Source organism: Sminthopsis crassicaudata, chromosome 3 (assembly GCF_048593235.1).
Source record: "Sminthopsis crassicaudata isolate SCR6 chromosome 3, ASM4859323v1, whole genome shotgun sequence".
NCBI lineage: Eukaryota > Metazoa > Chordata > Mammalia > Dasyuromorphia > Dasyuridae > Sminthopsis > Sminthopsis crassicaudata.
Genome location: NC_133619.1, coordinates 207477764 through 207501119, shown reverse-complemented (window position 1 = coordinate 207501119; position 23356 = coordinate 207477764). Strand labels below are relative to the sequence as shown.

General features: G+C 33.2%; 1 protein-coding gene across 1 annotated transcript in view; it reads left to right on the top strand.

Moving 5' to 3' along the window:
* The window catches only part of EPHA6 (EPH receptor A6), a 1095310-nt gene that overhangs the window by 770876 nt on the left and 301078 nt on the right, over positions 1–23356 (top strand). Inside the window, exon 11 of the mRNA XM_074299847.1 lies at positions 20359–20544. Within this exon, the coding sequence (XP_074155948.1) occupies positions 20359–20544 (186 nt within the window). The remainder of the gene's footprint in view (positions 1–20358; positions 20545–23356) is intronic.

Below are 23356 nucleotides of genomic sequence, written 5' to 3'. Positions count from 1 at the left end.
CTCCTACTATTAGTTTTCTTTCTGAACTTTTACCTATCTTTCAAGACCCAGCTCAAATGATGCATTTATGTTCAAAATTTCCCTGTCGCCTCCCCAGACAATGTCTCATTCTACTCTAAACTTTCATATGATTGTTTTTTATAAGTATTTGGCAGCTTATATTTTGTAATATAAATTTTCAAATTTTGTTTCTTTTGTGAAATACGTTTTTGTAAAAAATAGTCCCCTACTATTTGTATTTTTTTTCCTTTAGTATCTATCTATGTTTCGAAATTCAATAGATATTAAGAACCTTTTCAGAATTCCACATTATAGTTGGAAAGAATCATCATTCAACATAAATCCCCTCCTTTTTCAGATGATAACATGAGGCCCCATTTCAATGGAAGGTAAAAATAACTTTCCCAAAGTCAAGCAGTTATAATAGGAAATGATAAAATTACTATCCAAAGTTTTTCATACAACAAACATACAGTAAAAGATTTCCCTCTTCCTCTTGAATATCAGTCATTTTCCTTACTGTCCTCATTACTGTCTCTGATAGATTGTCCAACATCTTGCCAAGGTTTTTCCAAGAACCTTGATTCCAAATCCACAGGCCTCAAAGCCGTCCCTGAGTTAGGGGAATGTCTAACCCATGCATGTGAAGACTTCTTCCAACAAAATGGACAAAAGAAAACAATTCACTCCTCATGGCCATGAAGGTAGCTAAAGCAACTGCTTTGAAGTAATAAAAGAAACCAAGCTAATCCACTGCCTCCCAGGCCATCACTAGTTATCTTGATTTTTGTCTTACGAAGGCTGACAACTTTGTGCAACTCTGCCTCACTTAAATTAAATTCACATGAAAGTCAAGACATCACTTCATGATGTCATTGGCACTTTTTTTTTCTGCTGAGGCAATTAAGTGACTTGCCCCAGCATCACACAGCCAGGAAGTGTTAAGTGTCTGAGGTCAAATTTGAACTCAGGTCCTCCTGACTTCAGGGTTGCTGCTCTATCCACAGCATCATCTAACTAGCCTACCATTGGTACTTTTTAAAACAAAGGATGAACAACTTAGCCTTTCTATTATTTATATTCTTTCTTCTTACTACCTATAAACATATCCATATCTTCCCCAGCTTTAAAAAGTCCTTCACTTAAGTTTACATCTCCAATACCTAGTGTCCAATATTTCTCTTCCTCTTTTAAGAGTTTGAGAAAGAAATCCATAATATTATTCAGTCATTTCAGTCATGTCTGACTCTTTATGACCTCAGTTGGATTTTCTTGACAAAGACATTAAAATATTTTGCCATATCCTTCTCCAACTCATTTTATAGATGAGAAAATGGAGGCAGCTAGAGATTGAGTGACTTGATCCGGATCACAAAGTTTTACCAACTTTGTCTGAGGTCAGATTTGAAACTTATGAAAATGAATCTTCCTTACTCCAGGCCCAGCACTCTATACAATATACCAACTACACAATTTATAGTACATCTTTAATAAATGTTTTTTTTTTAATTTACTATGTGTGAAGCACTCAAAACTACTATCTTTGCCTTAAGGGAACTTAAAATCTGAAGAGAAAATGAATGGAAAACAAATGCATAAAGAACTATAATGTAAAAGAATAAGTTAACAAAAAAGAGACAGGAGACATTCAAGCCAATTGATGTGGGGGAAAAATATAAGGATACTTTCATATTAGTAGGTTGAAGGGTATTAGGGAAAGCATTATTCAAAAGGTAACACTTGGCATCTGAGTGGGAGTTGGATACTTGAAAAAGAGATTTCTATAAATGAAAATAAGTATGGGGAGTCTAGCTATGATAGAGAATGGCTATATTGAACAAAAACATGGAATATAATAGATTGAGAATTTGGAAGAAGGAATAGTTCAATTTGGTTTAAAACATAGACTATATTTAAGAGAGTGGTAGGGAATAAAGCAGAAAAGATAGAATGGAGTCAGATTGTGATGAGTATTAAATGCAAGAATCAGGAGTTTAAAGTTTGTGATGTAATGAAAAATTGAATGAAAAATGTTACAATGTGTGATTTATTCAGAAAATTATCTGAACATAATATGAAACACATATTAGAAAAGGGAGATAGATAAGGAGGAAAATCATTTTGGAGGTTATTACAGAGGAACAGATTAATCAGCAATTATATATTAAGTAACTCCATTGTACAATCTTTATGTTCTATATAAATATACATCAAGAATAAAAGGACAAATAATTTCTACTCACAATAAGCTTATATTTCAATGGGGAAGACAATGAACACATATATATATATGTGTATATATATATATATATATATATATATGTGTGTGTGTGTGTGTGTGTGTGTGTGTGTGTGTGTATGTGCATGTACATTTATGGACAGCTATTACAAAAATACAAATATATACAAAGTAGTTAAATACAAATTAATTTCAGAGGGAGTGGCTGAAATGGGGGAAGGAGAGTAGGAAAAGGTTTAATGCAGCAGATGAGTGTCTTAAAAATAAGGAAAGAATACATATATTGCATTTAACTTAAACTTTAACATATGTAACATGTATTGGTCAACCTGCCATCTGGGGGAGGTGGGTGAGGGGAAGGAGGGGAAAAATTGGAACAAAAGTCTTAGCAATTGTCAGTGCTGTAAAGTTACCCATGCATATATCTTGTAAATAAAAAGGTATATAAAAAATTAAGGAAAGAAATGCACTGATCTGGGAGTGCTGTCCAGACATGTATATATAACTACAGCAAAGCACAAAAATAGATGGAGCATCATGTATGAAAAACAGAGAGAAGCCCTGAATGAGTATATTGAAAAGTATGGAATGAGGCTTTACTGATAGTTTGGGACAAAGTTGTGCAAGATCTGAACAGGCATTTATATTGTATTTTAATGTACAAATCAAGTCAAATGTACAGGAGCCACAATAAGGATTACTCAGGATCTAGCACCGTCCACATTAAAGGATCGAAGGGCCTTTAATGTGATATTCCAAAAGGCTAAGGAACTTGGTATGCAGCCAAGAATAACTTACCTAGCAAAAAGGAGCATCTTTTTCCAGGAAAGAAAATGGATATTCAACAAAATAAGTGAATTTCATCTATTCTTGATGAAAAAAACAAATCTAAACAAAAAGTTTGATCTCCAAATATAGAACTCAAGAGATTCCTAAAAAGATAAAAAGAAATCTTGAGAACTATATTTCTCCCATAAAGATATATAAAGAATACATGTATAATTTATTCTAGAAACTAGAGGTAGAAAGTAAATTATACCAGAAAAAGGGTAAAGCGGTGGTAATACATCTCACAAAGAGGGAAAAGTAACCTATTATATCTGAGAGAAAGAATGAAGGGGGATGAACATAGTGTGTATCATATTCTCATTAGAATTGGCTTAAAGAGAAAAATATAGACATATTCTATTTATGGTGAAACTGCTTCCACTTCATTGAAAAGTGGGAGGGGAAATGTGAAAACGGAAGCAGAAGGGACTACAGAATTGTGAGGAAAAGGGGTAAAATAGGGGGAGGAACTCTAAGGTGGAGAAGGGATACTAAGAAGGGAGGGCTATGAGAATCAAGTGGTGCTCACAAGTTTAATACTAGGTAGTGGGGTAAGGGGGAAGGAAAGGAGAAAAGCATAAGCAGGGTTAACAAGATGGCAAGTAATACAGAATTAGTAATCTTAACCATAAATGTGAATGGGGTAAACTCCCCCATAAAGAGGAAGCTGTTAGAAGATTGGATTAAAAGCCAGAATCCTACAATATGTTGTTTACAGGAAACACACCTAAAGCAGGGTGATACATACAGAATAAAAGTAAAGTGTTAGAGCAGAATCTACTATGGTTCAGGCAAAGCCAAAAAGCAGGGGTAGCCATCCTCATCTCAGATCAAGCAAAAGCAAAGATTGATCTCATTAAAAGAGATAAGGAAGGGCACTATATCTTGCTAAAGTGTAGCATAGATAATGAAGGAATATTAAACATATATGCACCAAGTGGTATAGCATCTAAATTCTTAAAAGACAAATTAAGAGAGCTGAAGAAGAAATAGACAGCAAACTATAATAGTGGGTGATCTCAACCTTTTAACTCTCAGAATTAGATAAATCAAACCACAAAATAAATAAGAAAGAAGTCAAAGAGGTAAATAGAATAACTAGAAAAGTTAGTTATGACAGACCTTTGGAAAAAACTAAATGGAGACAGAAAGGAGTACACTTTCTTCTCAGCAGTTCATGGAACCTATACAAAAAACTTGACCATATATTAGGACATAAAAACTTCAAACTCAAATGCAGTAAGGCAGAAATAATAAATTCATCCTTTTCAGACCACAATGCAAAGAAAATTACATTCAATAAAAAGCCAGGGGAAAATAGACTAAAAATAATTGAAAACTAATTAATCTCATCTTAAAGAATGGTTGGGTGAAACAGCAAATCATAGACATAATTAATAATTTCACCCAAAAATGGCAATAATGAGAATTGGGCTTGCAACTAAAAATGCTAGAAAAGGAACAAATTAAAAACCCTCAGACAAACACTAAATTTGAAATTCTGAAAATAAAAGGAGAGATTAATAACATTGAAAGTAAAAAACAACTATTGAATTAATTAATAAAAATAAGAATTGGTTCTATGAAAAAAACAACAAAATAGACAAACCCTTACAAAACCTGTTTTAAAAAAAGGAAAGAGGAAAATCAAATTCTTAGTCTTAAAAATGAAAAGAGAGAACTCACCGCTAATGAAGAAGAAATTAGAGCAATAATTAAGAGTTTCTTTGCCAAACTTTATGCCAATAAATTTGATAACTTAAATGACATGGAAGAATACCTTAAAAATATACCTTTCCCGAGGAAGAATTAAATTGGTTAAGCAGTCCCATGTTAGAAAAAGAAATAGAACAACCTATTAACCAACTCCCTAAGAAAAAATCCCCAGGACTAGATGGATTTACAAGTGAATTCTACCAAGCATTTAAAGAACAATTAACTCCAATGTTATATAAACTATTTTTTAAAAAATATGTATTGAAGGAGTCCTACCAAATTCCTTTTATGACACAAATATGGTACTGATAACTAAACAAGGTAGGTGAAAAACAGAGAAAAAAAAGTATAGACTAATCTCCCTAATGAATATTGATGCTAAAATCTTAAATAAAATATTAGCAAAAAGATTACAGAAAATCACCCCCAGGATAAAACACTATGGCCAAGTAGGATTTATAACAGGAATGCATGACTAGTTCATTATTAGCAAAACTATTAGCATAATCTACTATATCAATAACCAAATTAACAAAACCTATATGACCATCTCAAAAGATGCAGAAAAAGCATTTGATAACATCCAACATCCATTCCTAATAAAAACACTTGAGAATATAGGAATAAATGGACTATTCCTCAAAATAATCAGGAGCATATATTTAAAACCATCAGTAAGCATCATATGTAATGGGGATAAACTGGAACCTTTCTCAGTAAGATGAGGAGTGAAACAAGGTTGCCCACTATCATCATTACTATTCGATATCGTGTTAGAAACACTAGCATCAGCAATGAGTCGAGACAGAGATTAAAGGAATTAGAATAGGTAATGAGGAAACCAAATTATCACTCTTTGCAGATGATATGATGGTATACTTAGAGAACCCTATAGATTCTACTAAAAAGCTATTAGAAATAATTCACAACTTTAGCAAAGTTTCTGGATACAAAATAAATCTTCAGCATTTTTATACATTAAAAACAAAATCCAACAGCAAGAGATGCAAAGAAAAATTCCATTCAAAATAACTGTCAATAGTATAAAATATTTGGGAATCTATCTGCCAAAGGAAAGTCAGGAATTATATGAGCAAAATTACAAAACACTTGCCACAAAAATAAAGTCAGATTTAAATAATTGGAAAAACATTAAGTACTCTTGGATAGGCTGAGCGAATATAATAAAGATGACAATACTCCCTAAACTAATCTATTCATTTACTGCTATACCAATCAGACTCCCAAGAAACTATTTTAATGACCTAGAAAAAAATAACAACAAAATTCATATGGAAGAATAAAAGGTCGAGAATTTCAAGTGAATTAATGAAAAAAAAATTGAATGAAGGTGGACTAGCTGTACCTGATCTAAAACTATATTATAAAGCAGCATTCACTAAAATCATTTGGTATTGGCTAAGAAACAGATTAGTTGATCAGTGGAATAGGTTCAGTTCACAAGACAAAATAGTCAATAACTATAGCAATCTAGTGTTTGACAAACCCAAAGATCCCAACTTATGGGATAAGAATTCATTATTTGACAGAAACTGCTGGGAAAACTGGAAATTAGTATGGCAGAAATTAGGCATGGACCCACACTTAACATTGTACACCAAGATAAGATCAAAATGGGTCCATGATTTAGGCATAAAGAACAAGATCATAAATAAATTAGAGGAACATAAGATAGTTTGCCTCTCAGACTTGTGGAGGAGGAAGGAATTCATGACCAAAAAAGAACTAGAGATCATTATTGATCACAAAACAGAAAATTTTGTTTACATCAAATTAAAAAGCTTTTGTACAATCAAAAGTAATGCAAACAAGATTAGAAGGGAACTAACAAACTGGGAAAACATTTTTGCAATTAAAGGTTCTGATAATGGTCTTGTTTCCAAAATATATAGAGAACTGACTCTAATTTATAACACATCAAGCCATTCTCCAATTGATAAATGGTCAAAAGATAGACAAATTTCAGATGATGAAATTGAAACTATTTCCATTCATATGAGTGTTCCAAGTCACTATTGAGCAGAGAAATGCAAATTAAGACAACTCTGAGATATCACTTCATACCTGTCAGATTGGCTAAGATGACAGGAAAAAATAATGATGAATGTTGGAGGGGATGTGGGAAAACTGGAACATCGATGCATTGCTGGTGGAGTTGTGAATGAATCCAACCATTCTGGAGAGCAATCTGGAATTATACCCCAAATGTTATCAAACTGTGCATATCTTTTGATCCAGCAGTGCTACTACTGGGCTTATATCCCAAAGAAATACTAAAGAAGGGAAAGGGACCTGTATGTGCCAAAATGTTTGTGGCAGCCCTTTTTGTAGTGGCTAGAAAATGGAAAATGAATCAATGCCTATCAATTTGGAGAATGGTTGGGTAAATTGTGGTATATAAATGTTATGGAATATTATTGTTCTGTAAGAAATGACCAGCAGGATGAGAGACACATGAACTGATGCTGAGTGAAATGAGTAGAACCAGGAGACCATTATACAGTTCAATAACAATAATGTATGAGAATGTGTTCTGATGGAAGTGGATATATTCAAAAAAGAGAAGATCTAATTCAGTTCCAATTGATCAATGATGGACAGAATCAGCTACACCTAGAGAAAGAACACTGGGAAATGAGTGTGAACTGTTTGAATTTTTTTTTTCTTCCCAGGTTATTTTTTTACCTTCTGAATCCATTTCTTCCTGTGCAACAAGAAATTCGGTTCTGCACACATATATTGTATCTAAGATATACTATAATGTATCTAACATGTATAAGACTGCCTGCCATCTAGGGGAAGGGGTGGAGGGAAGGAAGGGAAAAATCAGAACAGAAATGAGTGCAAGGGATAATGTTGTAAAAATTACCCATGCAATGTACTGTCAAAATAAAAGTTATAAAATAAAAAATTGTAAAAAATAATAATGGGATTTACTGAAAGATATAATAATAGATAGATAGATAGATAGATAGATAGATAGATAGATAGATAGATAGATAGCATTTATAGAGTGTCTACCATGTGCCAAGGACTGTGCTAAGCCCTTTTGACATATTATCTCATTTTATCTTCACAATAACCTTGACACATAAGTGCTATTATTATATCCATTTTAAGAATGAGAAAAAGTGAGGTAAGATTTGCCCAGGGTCTCACAGCTTGTAAGTTTGAATTTGAACTCATCTTCTTGACTCTAGCACCAGCACTTTATTCATTTCACCACCTAGCTTCCCCCAAATTAAATAATAAATCTATTAACCTACTGAAAATCTTACATTCTCGTTTTCTTACTTTCCCTTTCTTTGCCTGTCCTCACCACTCAGCAGATGTTTTGAAGTCCCATGGCACCTTCTAAATACATTTCTGTTCACTTTCACCTAGTCTTGGTGTATACTTGTGTATAGTTGTATAGTGTATACTTGGTGTAGACTAAACAAAGTAATTACTCTAACCATCGCACAATAAAAACAAAATGAGGAACAAGTATATGCCTAGCAAGTTTAGTTATCAAGTTAGTTAAGTTAGTTTTTAATCAAGTTAGTTTACTTAGCAAGTTTAGTTAAAGTCTCAGTCATCCCCAAGATTAGCAGTAAATTGCACAAGTCTCTTTTTAACTTAGACGTGGTAGGCCTCTCTCACAATTTTATTTCAAGAAAAGGAATTGCTTGTAAAATATCTTTACTATAATCCTGACGTTCTTAACGTGAGGATCCCAGACCTGTATAAATGTCAGCATCCTTGTAAAGTTGAATGTGGCAAAGGAAGCAGGAAAGGTGAGATGAGGGCAGATTAGCTTTCTATTTTCACTAACCTCCAACTGGAATTCAATATTTCTTTCTATTAGGAATGTCAGTAACAATCATTATTCTGAGAAGAATATAGACTTTACTAGGATAGCAAAGGGTACAATGATGCAAAAAGTACTTGATCTTACACAAGATAATCACCTCTGTTATTACATACAAAATATTCCACATAGTTGTTCATTAACTATAAAATTCATATATAAATATATATGAACAAAATATTTTATCATTCTCTTCTTCCCTATGCCTTAAGACTCCTTACCCCTATTCTTCAACTTCTTCATTTTATCCTCTATTCCCTTTACTCCTTAGTTCTTTCCCAGACTATCATTCTTGCACTGATTATAATATTTTCTCCTCCCTGTTTTTCTCTTTCCTTCTCTCCATGCCTTACTGAATCAAACTTTATACTTTTTATACTATTGATTCGCTTTTTAATATTTTCCTTCTGAAACTACAGAAATAATTTTCTCCTCATTTCTAGCCATTGATTTGGCCCTCACATATTGCTTTTTCCTCTCTATCCTCCTGCTGTCATCCTTCCCTTCTCTGCACCCTCCTATATTGTAATATCATTCCCCTAAAGAAAAATTCACCTAAAAGCTAATATCAATAGGTTCCATCCATACTACCCTGTCTGCCTCTTCACTTTTACCTCTACTACATTTCTGCCCTCACCCCTGTCTCTTTAAGTACATTTAGTCAGAAGTATCCTACTGGTCTCTCTTTGTTGTCACTCCATTGCTATTATTATTATACTTGTCTGCTGCATTTATTCATGCTTCTTGCATTTCTATTTGGAACATAATCTCTTCAGTTCTGGTTTTCTTCTTTAAAATGTTTCAAATTCTTCTTTGTTATAGAATGTTCATCTTTTGTGTACATTATACTTAAATTCAGATATGCAGGATACATCACCCAGTGTTATAGGCCAGAACTTTGAAACAAGAATTTTTACAAGGTGTTAAGTCAGTGGAATTGATAAAGATAATGGTTATCTAGTTTAGCATGGTGATTAATAGTTCTTTAGTTCAGTATATGTATTTAGTACTTAATAGAGTTCTACAAGATTCACAACTATGATAATGTAATTATAAGAGAGCATATAAGCTGGGAGCCTCAGTCACAGGAGAGCCAGAGAAGACAAACAGGAGGGAGCTCAAGCCCTCAGAGTCAAGGAAAGATTCATTCCATCTTTATCAGGCTTGTGGTGGCCAGCCTGTCCTCCTGCATTTTCTCCACTGAAACCAAGTCCCCTCTGAAGGCCTTGAGAAAACTAGCTGAGTACCAGGCAAAGAGACAATAAAGACTTTGGGACTTTAACACCTGGCTATGCTTGTGGTGATTACTCATCTAAAAAGAAGGCTGCCCCAGAGACCTCCAGAAAACCGCTAAGAATATTACAACCCAGAGCTGCATTTCAAGTTTCGTTGCTCTTCAGAAAACATTATTCCACTAGCCTTGCCATTATTCAAATGTCTTTTTCTGTATATTTGAAGGTCTTTCTCCAGATGGCTTGCAAAACTTGTTTCTGAATTGAACTGTTAAACTTAACAACTCTGTGTCATAGTGCATATAGCCTTAGCATTGTTGTTGTTATTATTTGTTTGGTTTTTTTTTTTTTGGGGGGGGGAGGAAGCAAACTGAAATTTCATCATCTATATTGAAAAGTTCTACGTAATTCTTTTCTATTATTTCCTTCATTGTGAAGAAAAAAATTGGTTTTTGTCCTGTTCTATTCTTCTGGGAAATTCATAATTCTTAAGTTGTCTCTCTTCATTCTGTCTTCAGTTTCAATGTGTTTTGCTTTCATAGTGAGTTTATTTTATTTTATGTTTGTTGTGGGGGGAGAGTTATTGCTTTTTGGAGGGTTGCTTTTCTTCTAAATTGTTTTGCACATCTGTGTATTTGCATTCCCAATCTCTTGTTGTTGTTTTTTAATTTATTTTTTAGTTCTTTGGTAAAGCTTGCCATTTAAGATTCCAATTTTTCCATTCTGTTCATTAGTTTTGCTGTACAATACATAGTTTCTCCTCTCATAATTCTCATTTCTCTTTTAAACCATTCAAGAATGACCCATGTCCCTCTCAAATTCTCCAAGGTCCTCTGTCCCTTCAAACATTGGGTTCCCTTATTTTGCAGTGAATTTTGCCTGAATTCCTTATTTTTGTTTTTATTTTATTACAATAAATTATTTTATAATTTCCTTTATTTTGCCTGAATTCAATTGCTATATATGGGGGTCAAAATTACCTCTGCTGTTTTTTGTTTTTTTTCCCAACTTGCATTCAAAGTTTTTGAGTTTTCTTTTTTAAAATTTTATAATTGCATTTTAATATTATTGGTTTTCTAGATAATCCTGTGTATTTGATGTATTTAAAAATATTATTTTGAAAGTGGATACATGATATTGAAAAAGTTAAGAAGCCCTGACATAGTAGAAAGTCACCAGCTTGCTAGTTGTATTCTTAAGTCAGATTTGTGGAAGAACATGATTAAGTTATATAGTTATGACAGAGTGGAAGGAAAGCTATTTGTGCACTTGGTGTAAATATCTCTCATCAAAAAGCTCATTAATATCCACTACAAGGTAGGAGGAGGGAAGCGTGGAAGGGAGAAGGGCTAAAACCTCAAATTGCTAATTTATCATTCTAATTAAAAAGTACCAGTTTTTCTTCCAAGGTTGGTCTTCTCTATTTCTATCTTTTATATGCTACTCAGGACCAAAGATGGGTTCTAGTATATCTATAATTAGGTTCATGATGTTTGAATTTTTAATTTAGGAAGGGGAATAGTGATAATAAGTCTAATAGCTAGGAAAACACAGGAAACAGACTGCTATAGGAGTTGCATGTATATGGTCTTGTAAATCTCATGTAATACTTTATATTTGTATAAATGTATAAAGACTCATGATACTGTAATACTTTACTCATCTCCATCTCTTAGAATTTTTAGCTTTCTTCAAGACTCAGCCCAAGAGTACTCTGCCTATTGAATTTTCTTCTTTCTGAATATTTTAATACTTTCAGTAGTTTATATTATTGTCTTTATTTCTTTATGCCTGACTACCTGCACTCTGATTATGCTTTCTTTTTGGGACTGGATCTCAAAGTAATTCAGCTTCTTCCCACACTGGGCAATTCACAAGGTCTCCACCCTAACTGAAGTATTGGTCAGAACTGGATGCTGTGTCCTTTTCTTCAGGCTTAGAGGAATGCTATACATCTCCCATATACAGGTTATGTCCTAAGGACCTGTCCTACTTTTGTTCCTCAGTTCTCTAACCCAACACTGGCAGTTCAGCGCTTATTTTCTCCAGTACCAGCAGTTCAGAATTTTGCAGCACTGGTACTTACTTCCATGTTGCAATCTCCAATGAACTTTAGCTCCTAAAGGGCTATGGTAAAACTAGCTGTCAGGACTTGATAAAATTTCCTCCACCTGAATCCATAGCACTGAAAGAAGGAATAGGTATGAGAGTCTAGGTACGTGCTTTAATGTAAGCTATGTCATATTGGGTCTTTTAATATAGTTTTGCTGTTGGTAGCATGGGAGGGAAAGTAGGGATAATAAATGAGTTCAGAATCATTGAGTATCATTTCCTGAGTTTGGGTGGGGGAGAGGGTTGTTTATTTTGTTTGCTTCTTTTTGGCTTTTAGGTAGGTATCCTAGACCATGAAAACAGATAAAGTTGTTTTATCTTACGTAGCTGATTTCTGTTTTGGAAATGTGTGAGATGCCATAAGAAACAGAGAAAATATCTAGTATTACATCTTCTTGATCACATGACCTAGAACTGCCTTCCTTCTAATCTAACACCAATCAGACAGTTTCGTCTTCTGTCACATTCATTACTACCGGTACATTTCCAAGGCAAATATGTCTTCATGTATCCTTGATCCAGTTTTCTCCAGGCTGCTACAGAAAAAATTTTCTCTTCTCTTCCATCTCTGTATACTCACTCCTCTGCTACCTACAAATATAGCCACATCTCCCCCATCCTTAAGAAATCATCATTTAATATGATTATTACTGAAAACTCCTATCCAATCTCTCCTCTCTTTTATGTAAAGACTGTGAGAAAGGCCTGGTTCATATTTTCTTCCTCTTTCCTAAACTATTGTGTAGTCTTTCTAATTAAGTGATCTCCCTGCTTCAAATCTCTCCCCATTCTAAAATATCAACCACTGAAGTACCATGGTGATTTTTCTGAAGCATATATCTGATCATATCATCCCTCTACTCAATATTTAGTGGTTCCTTGTTATCTGCAGGATCAAATATAAAGTCCTCAGTTTCTCATTTAAAGTTCCTCCTAATCTGGATCCTTCTCACCTTTAACTATTAAAGCTCTATTTCTTTCTACACACTACTTCCTTGACATTCTGATCTACTTGAAGTTCTTCAAATAAGACATTCCATTTTCCATTTCTGTGCCTTTGAACTAACTGTCCCTCATGACTGGAATGTGCCAAAATCTCATTTTTACCTCTAATCTTCTTACCTGCTTCAAGTTTCACTTCACCTCCAACCTTCTATATAAGACTTTGACTGGTTCACACACTCTCACACCTATGAGAATGTCTTCCCTTCTCAGATTATTTCCATCCACTTTATACATTCTTTGTATATACCTAAGTATTTCAATATTACTTCTCCCATTGAAGTGAATGCTTCTTTAGGACAGGTTCTGCCCCTAAGATTTCCTGCTACTGGGTTGTTGTTCAATCATTTCAGATATGTCCAACTTCCCGTCATCCCATTTGAAATTTTCTTGGGAAAGATAGTGGAATGGTTTGCCATTTCATCTTTAACTCATTTTATAGATTAGGAACTGAGACCAACAGGGTTAAATAACTTACTGTGTCACACAGCTAGAAAGTATCTAAGAAGGTGAGGCTTCCTGACTGCAGTTCCAGAACTCTATCTGCTGAACTATCTAAGCTGCCCAAATGCTACTAGGTACCACGCTATTAAAAAGTTGTCTCAATTATATCAGAAACTGTATGGTTAAATTTGTTTATTTTCATCTATCTGCCTGAGATATCTATCTTGGAAGACAAATATTCAGATGTGCCCTCTGACTGAACTTCAGGAATAAACAGAAAGAATGCTTTCAGAGTTCCTAATTGAGACAACTGTGTTTGGTGCCACTAGAATGAATGTAATAACAGCATGATAATGCAATGTTTCATGTGAAGAAACACCTGCCTAGTGTTAAGATATGTGAATTCGAGCAACAAAAAATTCAAAGAAAAACAGGGTTGTATCACTTAGTAAAATAACAATAGATTAGTCCATTTGTTTCATTATAGTTAAAAGTTTACTTGAAACACTATGAAATGTGAAAGAAAAATCCCATGGATTAGCAATTTATAGCAGATGAGAGGTATTAAATTGACGCTGAATCTTTCTATCCACCAGCAGTCTTACTATGGGAAAAAATAGGAAAATCTGGTTTTAACCATGAATATTCATCACAGTGAATCAAAGTGATCTGAAGATGAATCATCATTTATGCACACATAGATACATCACATATTAAAAATAGAAATCCCTCACTCCCTCCTTCAAAGTTTTCTATCTTGAAAGAAAAATATGGAAAGCTTGGATGAATTTCCCATTTTTTTTATCATTAATATCCTCAGAAGAAAAGAAAAAAATAAAGCTACTATTACAAAAAGTACTGAATAACTGGAATTTCTTTGTTTTATGCTCCTAAGAATAGTGAATCCCAAAGCTGGTTAGAATTTAACTTAAACAAAAGTAGCTTTTCTTTGATTTTAGAATAATTGCAAGAATAAAATTTGAGTACCTTTGTATGGAATTTCAAGAGAACTCAATCATGTTATATGTGTATATGTTTGCACAATGTGTCTATATTTTGTGACATTTTAAAAACTAATGTATATTATCTTTGTATGTAACTAATAAACCTTGTAATTATGCAGTTTTCTTTATTTCCTTTCTGTGTTTGCCATAGGTTAGATCTCTTTTTTTTTTTTCTTTTATATGCTTTACTTTTTATATGTTTTACTCAACTAAAACTACAGGAGTATTTAGCAAACTTTCAGTTATCTATGCTAATGGTGTTGAAGTTATCCATAGTAAATTAGAAATGTGACTTGGAGCCCATGACCTTCAAACTCCCCATCACCAGACTAATGTTAACTAACAAAATTAACAACTATAGTAATATTTGCTTCTTTTCATTTTATTGCTTTTATAAAAAGAATAACAAAAGAAACATCCCCCAAATAGGGAAAATTGCAAATACTAACTCCTAATCAAGCAGGTAATTACTTCTGAAAAATTAATAAAATAACATAACTATTCAGGCATGAAAGTATATTTAATTCATTTCCTATATTGTTTCCTGGGCCTCTCCTTGACTATCCAAACATATTTTCCTGGCAAATAAATTGTTTACTAGGTCAGTAAATTTTGGGGGATTTACCTTAACTATTATAATCACAGAGCACCTAGAAATTTCTGTTGAATCAATTGATCAAAAAGTAAACAAGACATAAATAAGCCCTTTACAAATGTGAAATATTATAGAGATTTGTGGGGGATTGAGTTTTTTTTTTTTACTTAATAGTCTTTTACAATGATATGTAAAGATAGTTTTCAACCTTCATCTTTTTAAGATATTGCACTCCGAATTTTCTCCCTCCCTTCCTTTCCCTCTCCCCAAGACAACAAGCAATCTGATATAAGCACAAAGACAATCATACTAACCATATTTCCACATTAGTCATATTATGGAAGAAGAAACAGAACAAAATGGGAAAAATCAAAAGAAAAGAAAATAAGAAGTGAAAATAATGTGCTTCCATCTGTAGTAAGACTCCATAGTTTGTTTGTTTGTTTGTTTGTTTCTTTCTTTCTTTCTTTCTTTCTTTCTTTCTTTCTTTCTTTCTTTCTTCTTCATTCTTTCTTTCTTTCTTTCTTTCTGGTTATGGATAGCATTTTCCATTATGAGTTCCTTGGAATTGTCTTTGACATTGCATTGCTGAGGAGAAACAAACATATTATAGTTTATAATTGTACCATGTTACTGTTACTGTGTAAATATTCTCCTGGTTCTGCTCATTTCACTCAGTATCAGTTCATATAAATCTTTCCATGTTTTTCTGAAATCTGCCTGCTCCTCATTTCTTCTTTTCCCACTTTAAAGCTTTTTATTTTCAAAACATATGCATAAATAGTTTCCAACATTCATCTCTGCTAAATCTTGTATTCCCAATGCATAGAGTGCTGACTCTATTTAACAAGCTTTGTGACCCTGGGCAAGTCACTTGACCCTGTTTGCCTTAGCTTCCTCATCTGTAAAATGAACTACATGAGGAAATGGCAAATCACTCTAGTATCTTTGCCAAGAAAAATCTCAAATGGAGTCACAAAAAGTCAAACATGACTGAAAATGACTGAACAACAACAAAAACAAGCCCCATCTTTTTATAAAGGAAGTTTCTGGCCTTCATTAACCTCATGAATATTCTTTATTCGAATTTCCAAAACATATAGTCAATAGAAGAATTTACTACTTAATTGTAGACTATCTTGTATAGCTTACTGATTGTTTCAAGTATATTTGTCTTATTTCTCTAACTGTATAATAAATTCTTTGACAATAGAGAAAGTTTTTCTTGTTTCATAATCTCTCATACAGTGCAAGAAGTCAAAATTCTGGTTGTTTATCACAGTAAATTTATTTATTTTTAGTACACATTGTTTTACAAATCATGTTGGAAGAGAAAAATCAGAGCAAAAGAGAAAAGCCATGGGAGAGATAAAAAACAGAAAAAAGAAGTAAGCATAGCATGTGTTGATTTTACATTCAGTCTCCTTAGATCTTTTTTCTGGATGCAAATGGCATTTTCTGTCCAAAGTCTATTGAGATTGCTTTGGATTAGTGAATTACTGAGAAGCAAGGCATAGTTGATTATTGCACATTCTTGTTGTTATTGTATACAATGTATTTCTAGTTCTGCTTGTTTCACTCAGCATCAGTTCATGTAACTCTTTCCAGGCCTTTTTTATATAATTAGCTTGTTTATCCTTTTTTGTACAACAATAATATTCTATTGCCTTCATGTACCACATCTTGTTCATCCATTCCCCAATTGATGGGCATCCACTCCTTTTCAAATTCTTTGCTACCACAAGAAGAGCTGCAACAAATATGTTTGCACATGTGGGTCCTTTCCTTTCTTTATTCTTTCCTTGGGATACAGACCCAGTAATGGAACTTCTGGATCAAAGGTTATGCACAATTTTATAGCCTTTTGTGCATAGTTCCAAATTGCTCTCCAGAATAGTTGGGCTGTTTTGCAACTCCACCAACAATGCATCAGTGTCCTAATTTTCCCACATCCCCTCCAATATATATCATCATCTTTTCCTGTCATCTTAGTCAATCTGAGATGTGTGAGGTGATACTTCAGGGTTGTTTTAATTTGTATTTCTCCAATCAATAGGGATTTGGAGCATTTTTTCATATAACTATACATGGCTTTAATTTCATCATCTGAAAATTGTCTGGTCATATGTCTTGAGCATTTATCAATTGGGAATGACTTGTTTTTTTTTTTTTTTTTTTTATAAAATAGACACAGTTTTTTATATATTTTAGAAATAAGACTTTTATCATAAATACTGTCTGTAAAGATTTTTTTCCAGCCTTACACTTCCCTTTTAATCTTATTTCTTTTGATTTTATTTCTGCAAATCCTTTTTAATTTATGTAATCAAAGTTGCCCATTTGCCTTTCATAATGTTCTATAGTTATTCTTTGGTCATAAATTCCTCCATGTTCCAAAGATCTGAAAGGTAAATTATCCCTTTTTCTCAATTTGTTTATGATATCCTTTATGACCAAATCATGTATCCATTTTAACCTTATTATGTCATAGGGTGTGAGATGAAAATCTATGCAGATTTTCAATTTACCCAGCAATTTTTGTCAAATAGTGAGTTCTACCAAAGAAAATTCTTAAGTTATTTTAGTGTGCTTCCTATTTTCAGGCATGTAACTGCTCATTTAGCCAGATGATCATGTATGAGTTAAGCAGAAGTACCAGGCATGTCAACATGTTTTTTTAAATCATCTTAATATATTTTCATCATCTTCTTAAAAAATGCATTAAATCAATTAATATAGCTTGATCCTTCACAGGATTCCTTAATTCTGATCTTCCTGGTGTAAGATTTATCTAAATTTGGAATTCACCTTTCAGCAGACCTAGTCTTAAAAGGAAAGGATAGGTGCAAGTTTATTACTGTTCAGAAACTTGATTTAAATAAGAAATAAGAGAAGAGGAAACTCAAAACATAAAATACAATTGTGTATTTTACAATGGCAAACATGGATTGGCTAACATAGTGGCTGCCATAATAACAAAGACACTATAACAAACAAATGAATAATATACAACATACATCATCACCACCCAGAGAAAGCACCAACATCTGAATTTCTTGGCTGGAAGATTCATTATCACAGCTATTCAGAGTCTCAAGTGGCAGCCATTGTCAGGCAAGCTGTACCAAACTTCCAAGCCTGAACCCTCAAAGTCCCTTTCCAGTAAGGGCTTTTTAAAGGCTGAGAACAAAGAATACACTACACTATGTATTCTCATTTGATACATGACTCTTCAGCCTGTCACCCAGGTATAGGACGCTCCATTAAAAGATGCCCCCCCAAGGAGAATATTTGTTTATTGTTTGAGAACTGTATTTCCCCAAAGAATTGACCAGGTTTCCACAGTAAACACAGGCCTGCAATAAAAGATACTCATTGATTAATGCACAAGAAAAAGACAAGAAAAATACAACTTCTTTGTACTTTCTTTGTACTCCTTCAGACAACTGCAAGCACGTTCTTATGTTCTCAGCAAAAAGTTACACAAAAGACATGGCTGAGATTAAGATTCCTTACTCACTAGGATTCCTAACATCTAGTGTTAAACATAAATTTATATAATAATGGTCTTAGTTTGCATGACCTAAGATTCTTTTCTTAAAGGTAAATGAAATTCTGAGATGAGCAACTTGCAGAGAAAAATCTGAGCATATATATTTTCTGAACTTAATATGTATTTGACTGATAAATTGATATTAATAAAAGATTCAAAAAGTGAATCCATTTGGGATTTCCTTGGCAATGATACTGGAATGATATTTCCTTTTCTAGCTCATTTTACAAATGAGAAACTGAGGCAAAAAAAAAAAAAGCTAAGTGACTTGCAGAGGGTCACAAAGCTAGTAAGTATCTGAGGCAGATTTGAACTCAGGAAAATGGTTCTGTCTTATTTCAGGCCTGGAACTCTATTCACTCCACCACTTAGTTGCCCTGGGCATGTTTATCCCATCAAATTTGATTATCAATGCTGCTAAACAAATATTTGAGCTTCAGAATTGTTTTAAATACCTCACGTGAAAATTATGCCCTTGGAGAGGAGTTATGTTTATATTAAAAGGAAGAAATTACTCTCAAACTGCAATACTTCTCAAATATGGACACTGTTTAAACTCTTGTCCTTATTTATGACCACAGGAGAACTAGAGATCATTATTGATCACAAAATAGAAGATTTTGATTACATCAAACTAAAAAGTTTCTGTACAAACAATACTAATGCAAACAAGATTAGAAGGGAAATAACAAATTGGGAAAATATTTTTAAAGTTAAAAGTTCTCATAAAGGTCTCATTTCCAAAATATATAGAGAACTGACCCTAATTTATAAGAAATCAAACCATTCTCCAATTGATAAATGGTCAAAGGATATGAACAGACAATTCTCAGATGATGAAATTGAAACTATATCCAGTCATATGAAAGAGTGTTCCAAATCACTACTGATCAGAGAAATGCTAAGATGACAGGAACAAATAATGATGAATTTTGGAGGGGGTGTGGGAAAACTGGGACACTGATGCATTGTTGGTGGAGTTGTAAAAGAATCCAACCATTCTGGAGAGCAATTTGGAACTATGCCCAAAAAGTTATCAAACTGTGCATGCCCTTTGATCCAGCAGTGCTACTACTGCACTTATATCCCAAAGAAATACTGAGGAGGGGAAAGGGACCTGTATGTGCCAAAATGTTTGGGGCAGCTCTTTTCGTAGTGGCTAGAAACTGGAAGATGAATGGATGTCCATCAATTGGAGAATGGTTGGGTAAATTATGGTATATGAAGGCTATGGAATATTATTGCTCTGTAAGAAATGACCAGCAGGATGAATTCAGAAAGGCTTAGAGAGACTTGTATGAACTGATGCTGCGTGAAATGAGCAGAACCAGAAGATCGCTGTACACTTCAACAACATATTCTGATGGAAGTGGATATCTTCAACATAAAGAAGATCCAACTCACTTCCAGTTGATCAATGATGGACAGAAACAACTACACCCAGAGAAGGAACACTGGGAAGTGAATGTAAATTGTTAGCACTACTGTCTATCTACCCAGGTTACTTATACCTTCGGAATTTAATACTTAATGTGCAACAAAAAAAAATGGTATTTACACACATATATTGTATCTAGGTTATATTGTAACACATGTAAAATGTATGGGATTGCCTGTCATCAAGGAGAGGGAGTTGAGGGAGGTGACAATGTGGAAAAATGAATACAAGGGATAATGTTATAAAAAAAATTACTTATGCATATATACTGTCAAAAAATTATAAGTAAAATTTAAAAAAATAAACTCTTGTCCTTATTTCAAGGTGAATTTGGAGAAGTTTGTAGTGGACGTTTGAAAACACCAGGGAAAAGAGAGATCCCAGTTGCCATCAAAACTCTGAAAGGTGGTCACATGGATAGGCAAAGAAGAGATTTTCTAAGAGAAGCTAGTATCATGGGACAATTTGACCACCCAAACATCATTCGCCTGGAAGGTGTTGTCACAAAAAGTAAGTTATTGTTCATTTTTATCAGCTCTTTTGTATATTTGTATTAAATAATACCATTATGCTTAGGGGAATACTTGAGTTCCTAACCTTTGCTAATCAATTCTCCTTTTCTTGAGATTGTCAATGTCAATGTGAATATCAGGCTGTGACATTTTCTTTGGAGTGGACTTCTATCCCCCAGAAATAAATTAGCTTGCATAGGTCATCAAACAACCTTGAAGTGATATTAATCATAAGTCACTTCCAACTTAGGGAAGTGATGAGCCAAAAGTAAAGATCTCTGTCCTCTACCAACTGTATGAGCTATTCACTCCCTTCAAAGCTATCTAAATCTCACTTTTAAAAGGAGAAAATATTATTATTCAAGTTAAACATCACTACAATAAAAATAAGCATCTTTTTTAGGCTATATAGTATTGGAGCACTTTTAAGAAAAATAATTTCAATAATATTTTTTTAAATTGTAACAGCCCCTAAAATTCCTTTAGAAAGTCAAATTAGAATTGTTATGCTATTATATACAATGAAAGGAAGTAATATAATTTTCTAACAAAATAAAAAATTTAATTTTAACAAAATAAAATTTTAATAGGTTGATTGGAATCAAGACCATCCCATTAAAATGAGTTTTCTAGGAAATGTAAGATTTGTCATTTATTCTAAGAATTTAATTTTTAAATGTTTTATTTTACTTGAATCATTAAGAAATAGTAAACACACAAGTGTTTTTCATTCTTGGTTCTTCACAAAAGACATTATGATTTATATTAAAGATTCATAATTATATTTTATATCATTCATTTTTTGTTAAGTGACATCTCCATTTAAAAAGTCTTGAGGGAGGTGAAGAATGAGATGTTTCTGTGTTCTTATAGGAATCCTCTATATAGCATGAAGCTTTGTCCATGTCTCAGAAGTCTGTGCATGCCATCTATGACTCATGATTGATTTACTGCCAGTAAACAAAATACATTCCCCTCGTCCCTCCAATTCCTCTTATGAATTTAACAAATATAATTTTTCACAAGCGTCAAAGATTCTTTGAAAAAAAAATCATTTCAAGAATATTGTTGTGGTTAATGCATTGGTTCATTGGTGTTCAATTCTTCATAAGCCCATTTGGGACTTTCTTGGCAAAAAACAAACAAATCAAAAAAAAAAAACCTAGAATGGTTTGCTATTGCATTTTCCAACTTATTTTATAAATAAAATAACTGAGGCAAACAGAATTAAGTGACTTGCCCAGGATCACATATTTGAGCTCAGTAAGATTAATCTTTCTTACTCCCTGTCTAGCATTCTATCCATTGTGCCAACTAGATGTCCTTAAAGTGACTTAAAAAATAGGAAGAACTGGCTAAGCAACTGTAATTTTCACTGAAAATGTAGAATTCCCAATGGACAAAAAAAATTCATTGGTCTATATTTCTTCACAAAGCTCTAAACTACACCCATTTCAGCGTTTCCTGAAAGTCTTAGTACAATTTAATTTATTTAAGCTTAAGGCTAAAGGCAAGAATCTTAGAGTAGGACAGAGTATAGTTAGGACCAATGGACTTTTTATCTGAATGTAATATTTCAGTAAGAGCCTTGTTGTGCCTTAAAGCTTACAACTGCATGAACTGCATTAAGACTTTTGGAATACCTTGTATAGAGAGATAGAAATGTGCATATATAGAAAAGAATTAATGAATAGAACATAAACCATTAATTATCATTGAAATGACTCAGCATAACTACTTTTTAAAACATTATTACTTCCCTATTGGTAATTCAACAGAAAAGAAAGAAAGAGATGGAGGAAGAGCCATAGTAAGGAAGAAATAAAGGAGAGAAGGGAGGAAGGAGGAAGGAGGAAAGGGAAGAAAGGAAAGAAGGAAGGAAGGAAAGAAGGAACAAAGGAATAAAGGAAGGGTCGAGAGAAAGAGGGAGGGAGGGAGGGATTTAAAAAATTTTAATGTAAAATTTTAAGTGAAAAAGAGAATATATACCATTATCATGTAAAAGGTTTTGTGCTTAATAAATTTTATTTTAAAATAGGCCAAAAAAGATCAGTAAAGGCAGCTAGATGGTGCAGTAGATAGAGGACCAGCCCTGAAGTCAGGAGGACCTGAGTTCAAATCTGACCTCAGACACTTAACACGTCCTAGCTGTGTGACCCTAGACAAGTCACTTAACCCCAATTGCCTCAGCCCCCCCAAAAAATAAATCAGAACTTCTAGTTTATTTCACATAGGTACCCCAGAAGTATTCCTTAAAGTTTTAACTATCTGAAATAAAATGGGCCTTTTATTTTTTTTCTGTGACTCAATTCCTAAAATAATTCTGGACATAATAGGTATCTATCAAATTACTATCAATAATAATGTGTCTATTTCTATAAGCCATTATCCAACTACTAATGACAAATCAAGTTCCCTTTTTAAAGGGTTTCTAAAAAGGGTGAAAAATATATACATATATTACATTCTATATATATATATGTATGTATATATATATATATATATACATATATATAACATATATATATTATATATATAACATAAGTGTTAGATTATTGTGTGTATGTATTTGCAGTTCTAAGAAAACAGTTGCAAAATGACAAAAATAAATTGTGTGTGTGTGTGAGAGAGAGAGAAAGCATGCCTTGTGTCAGTATTTTCAAAATATTATACCAATTTTAAGCGAATTTATTAATAAGATTGTGACTGAAGTAAGAGGAAATTTAAAGAAAGGCAACAAATAAGTGAATGACTCATTCCCATAAATGCATGGAAATTGTTCCAAGATTGCCTTAAGTAGCAAAGAGCTA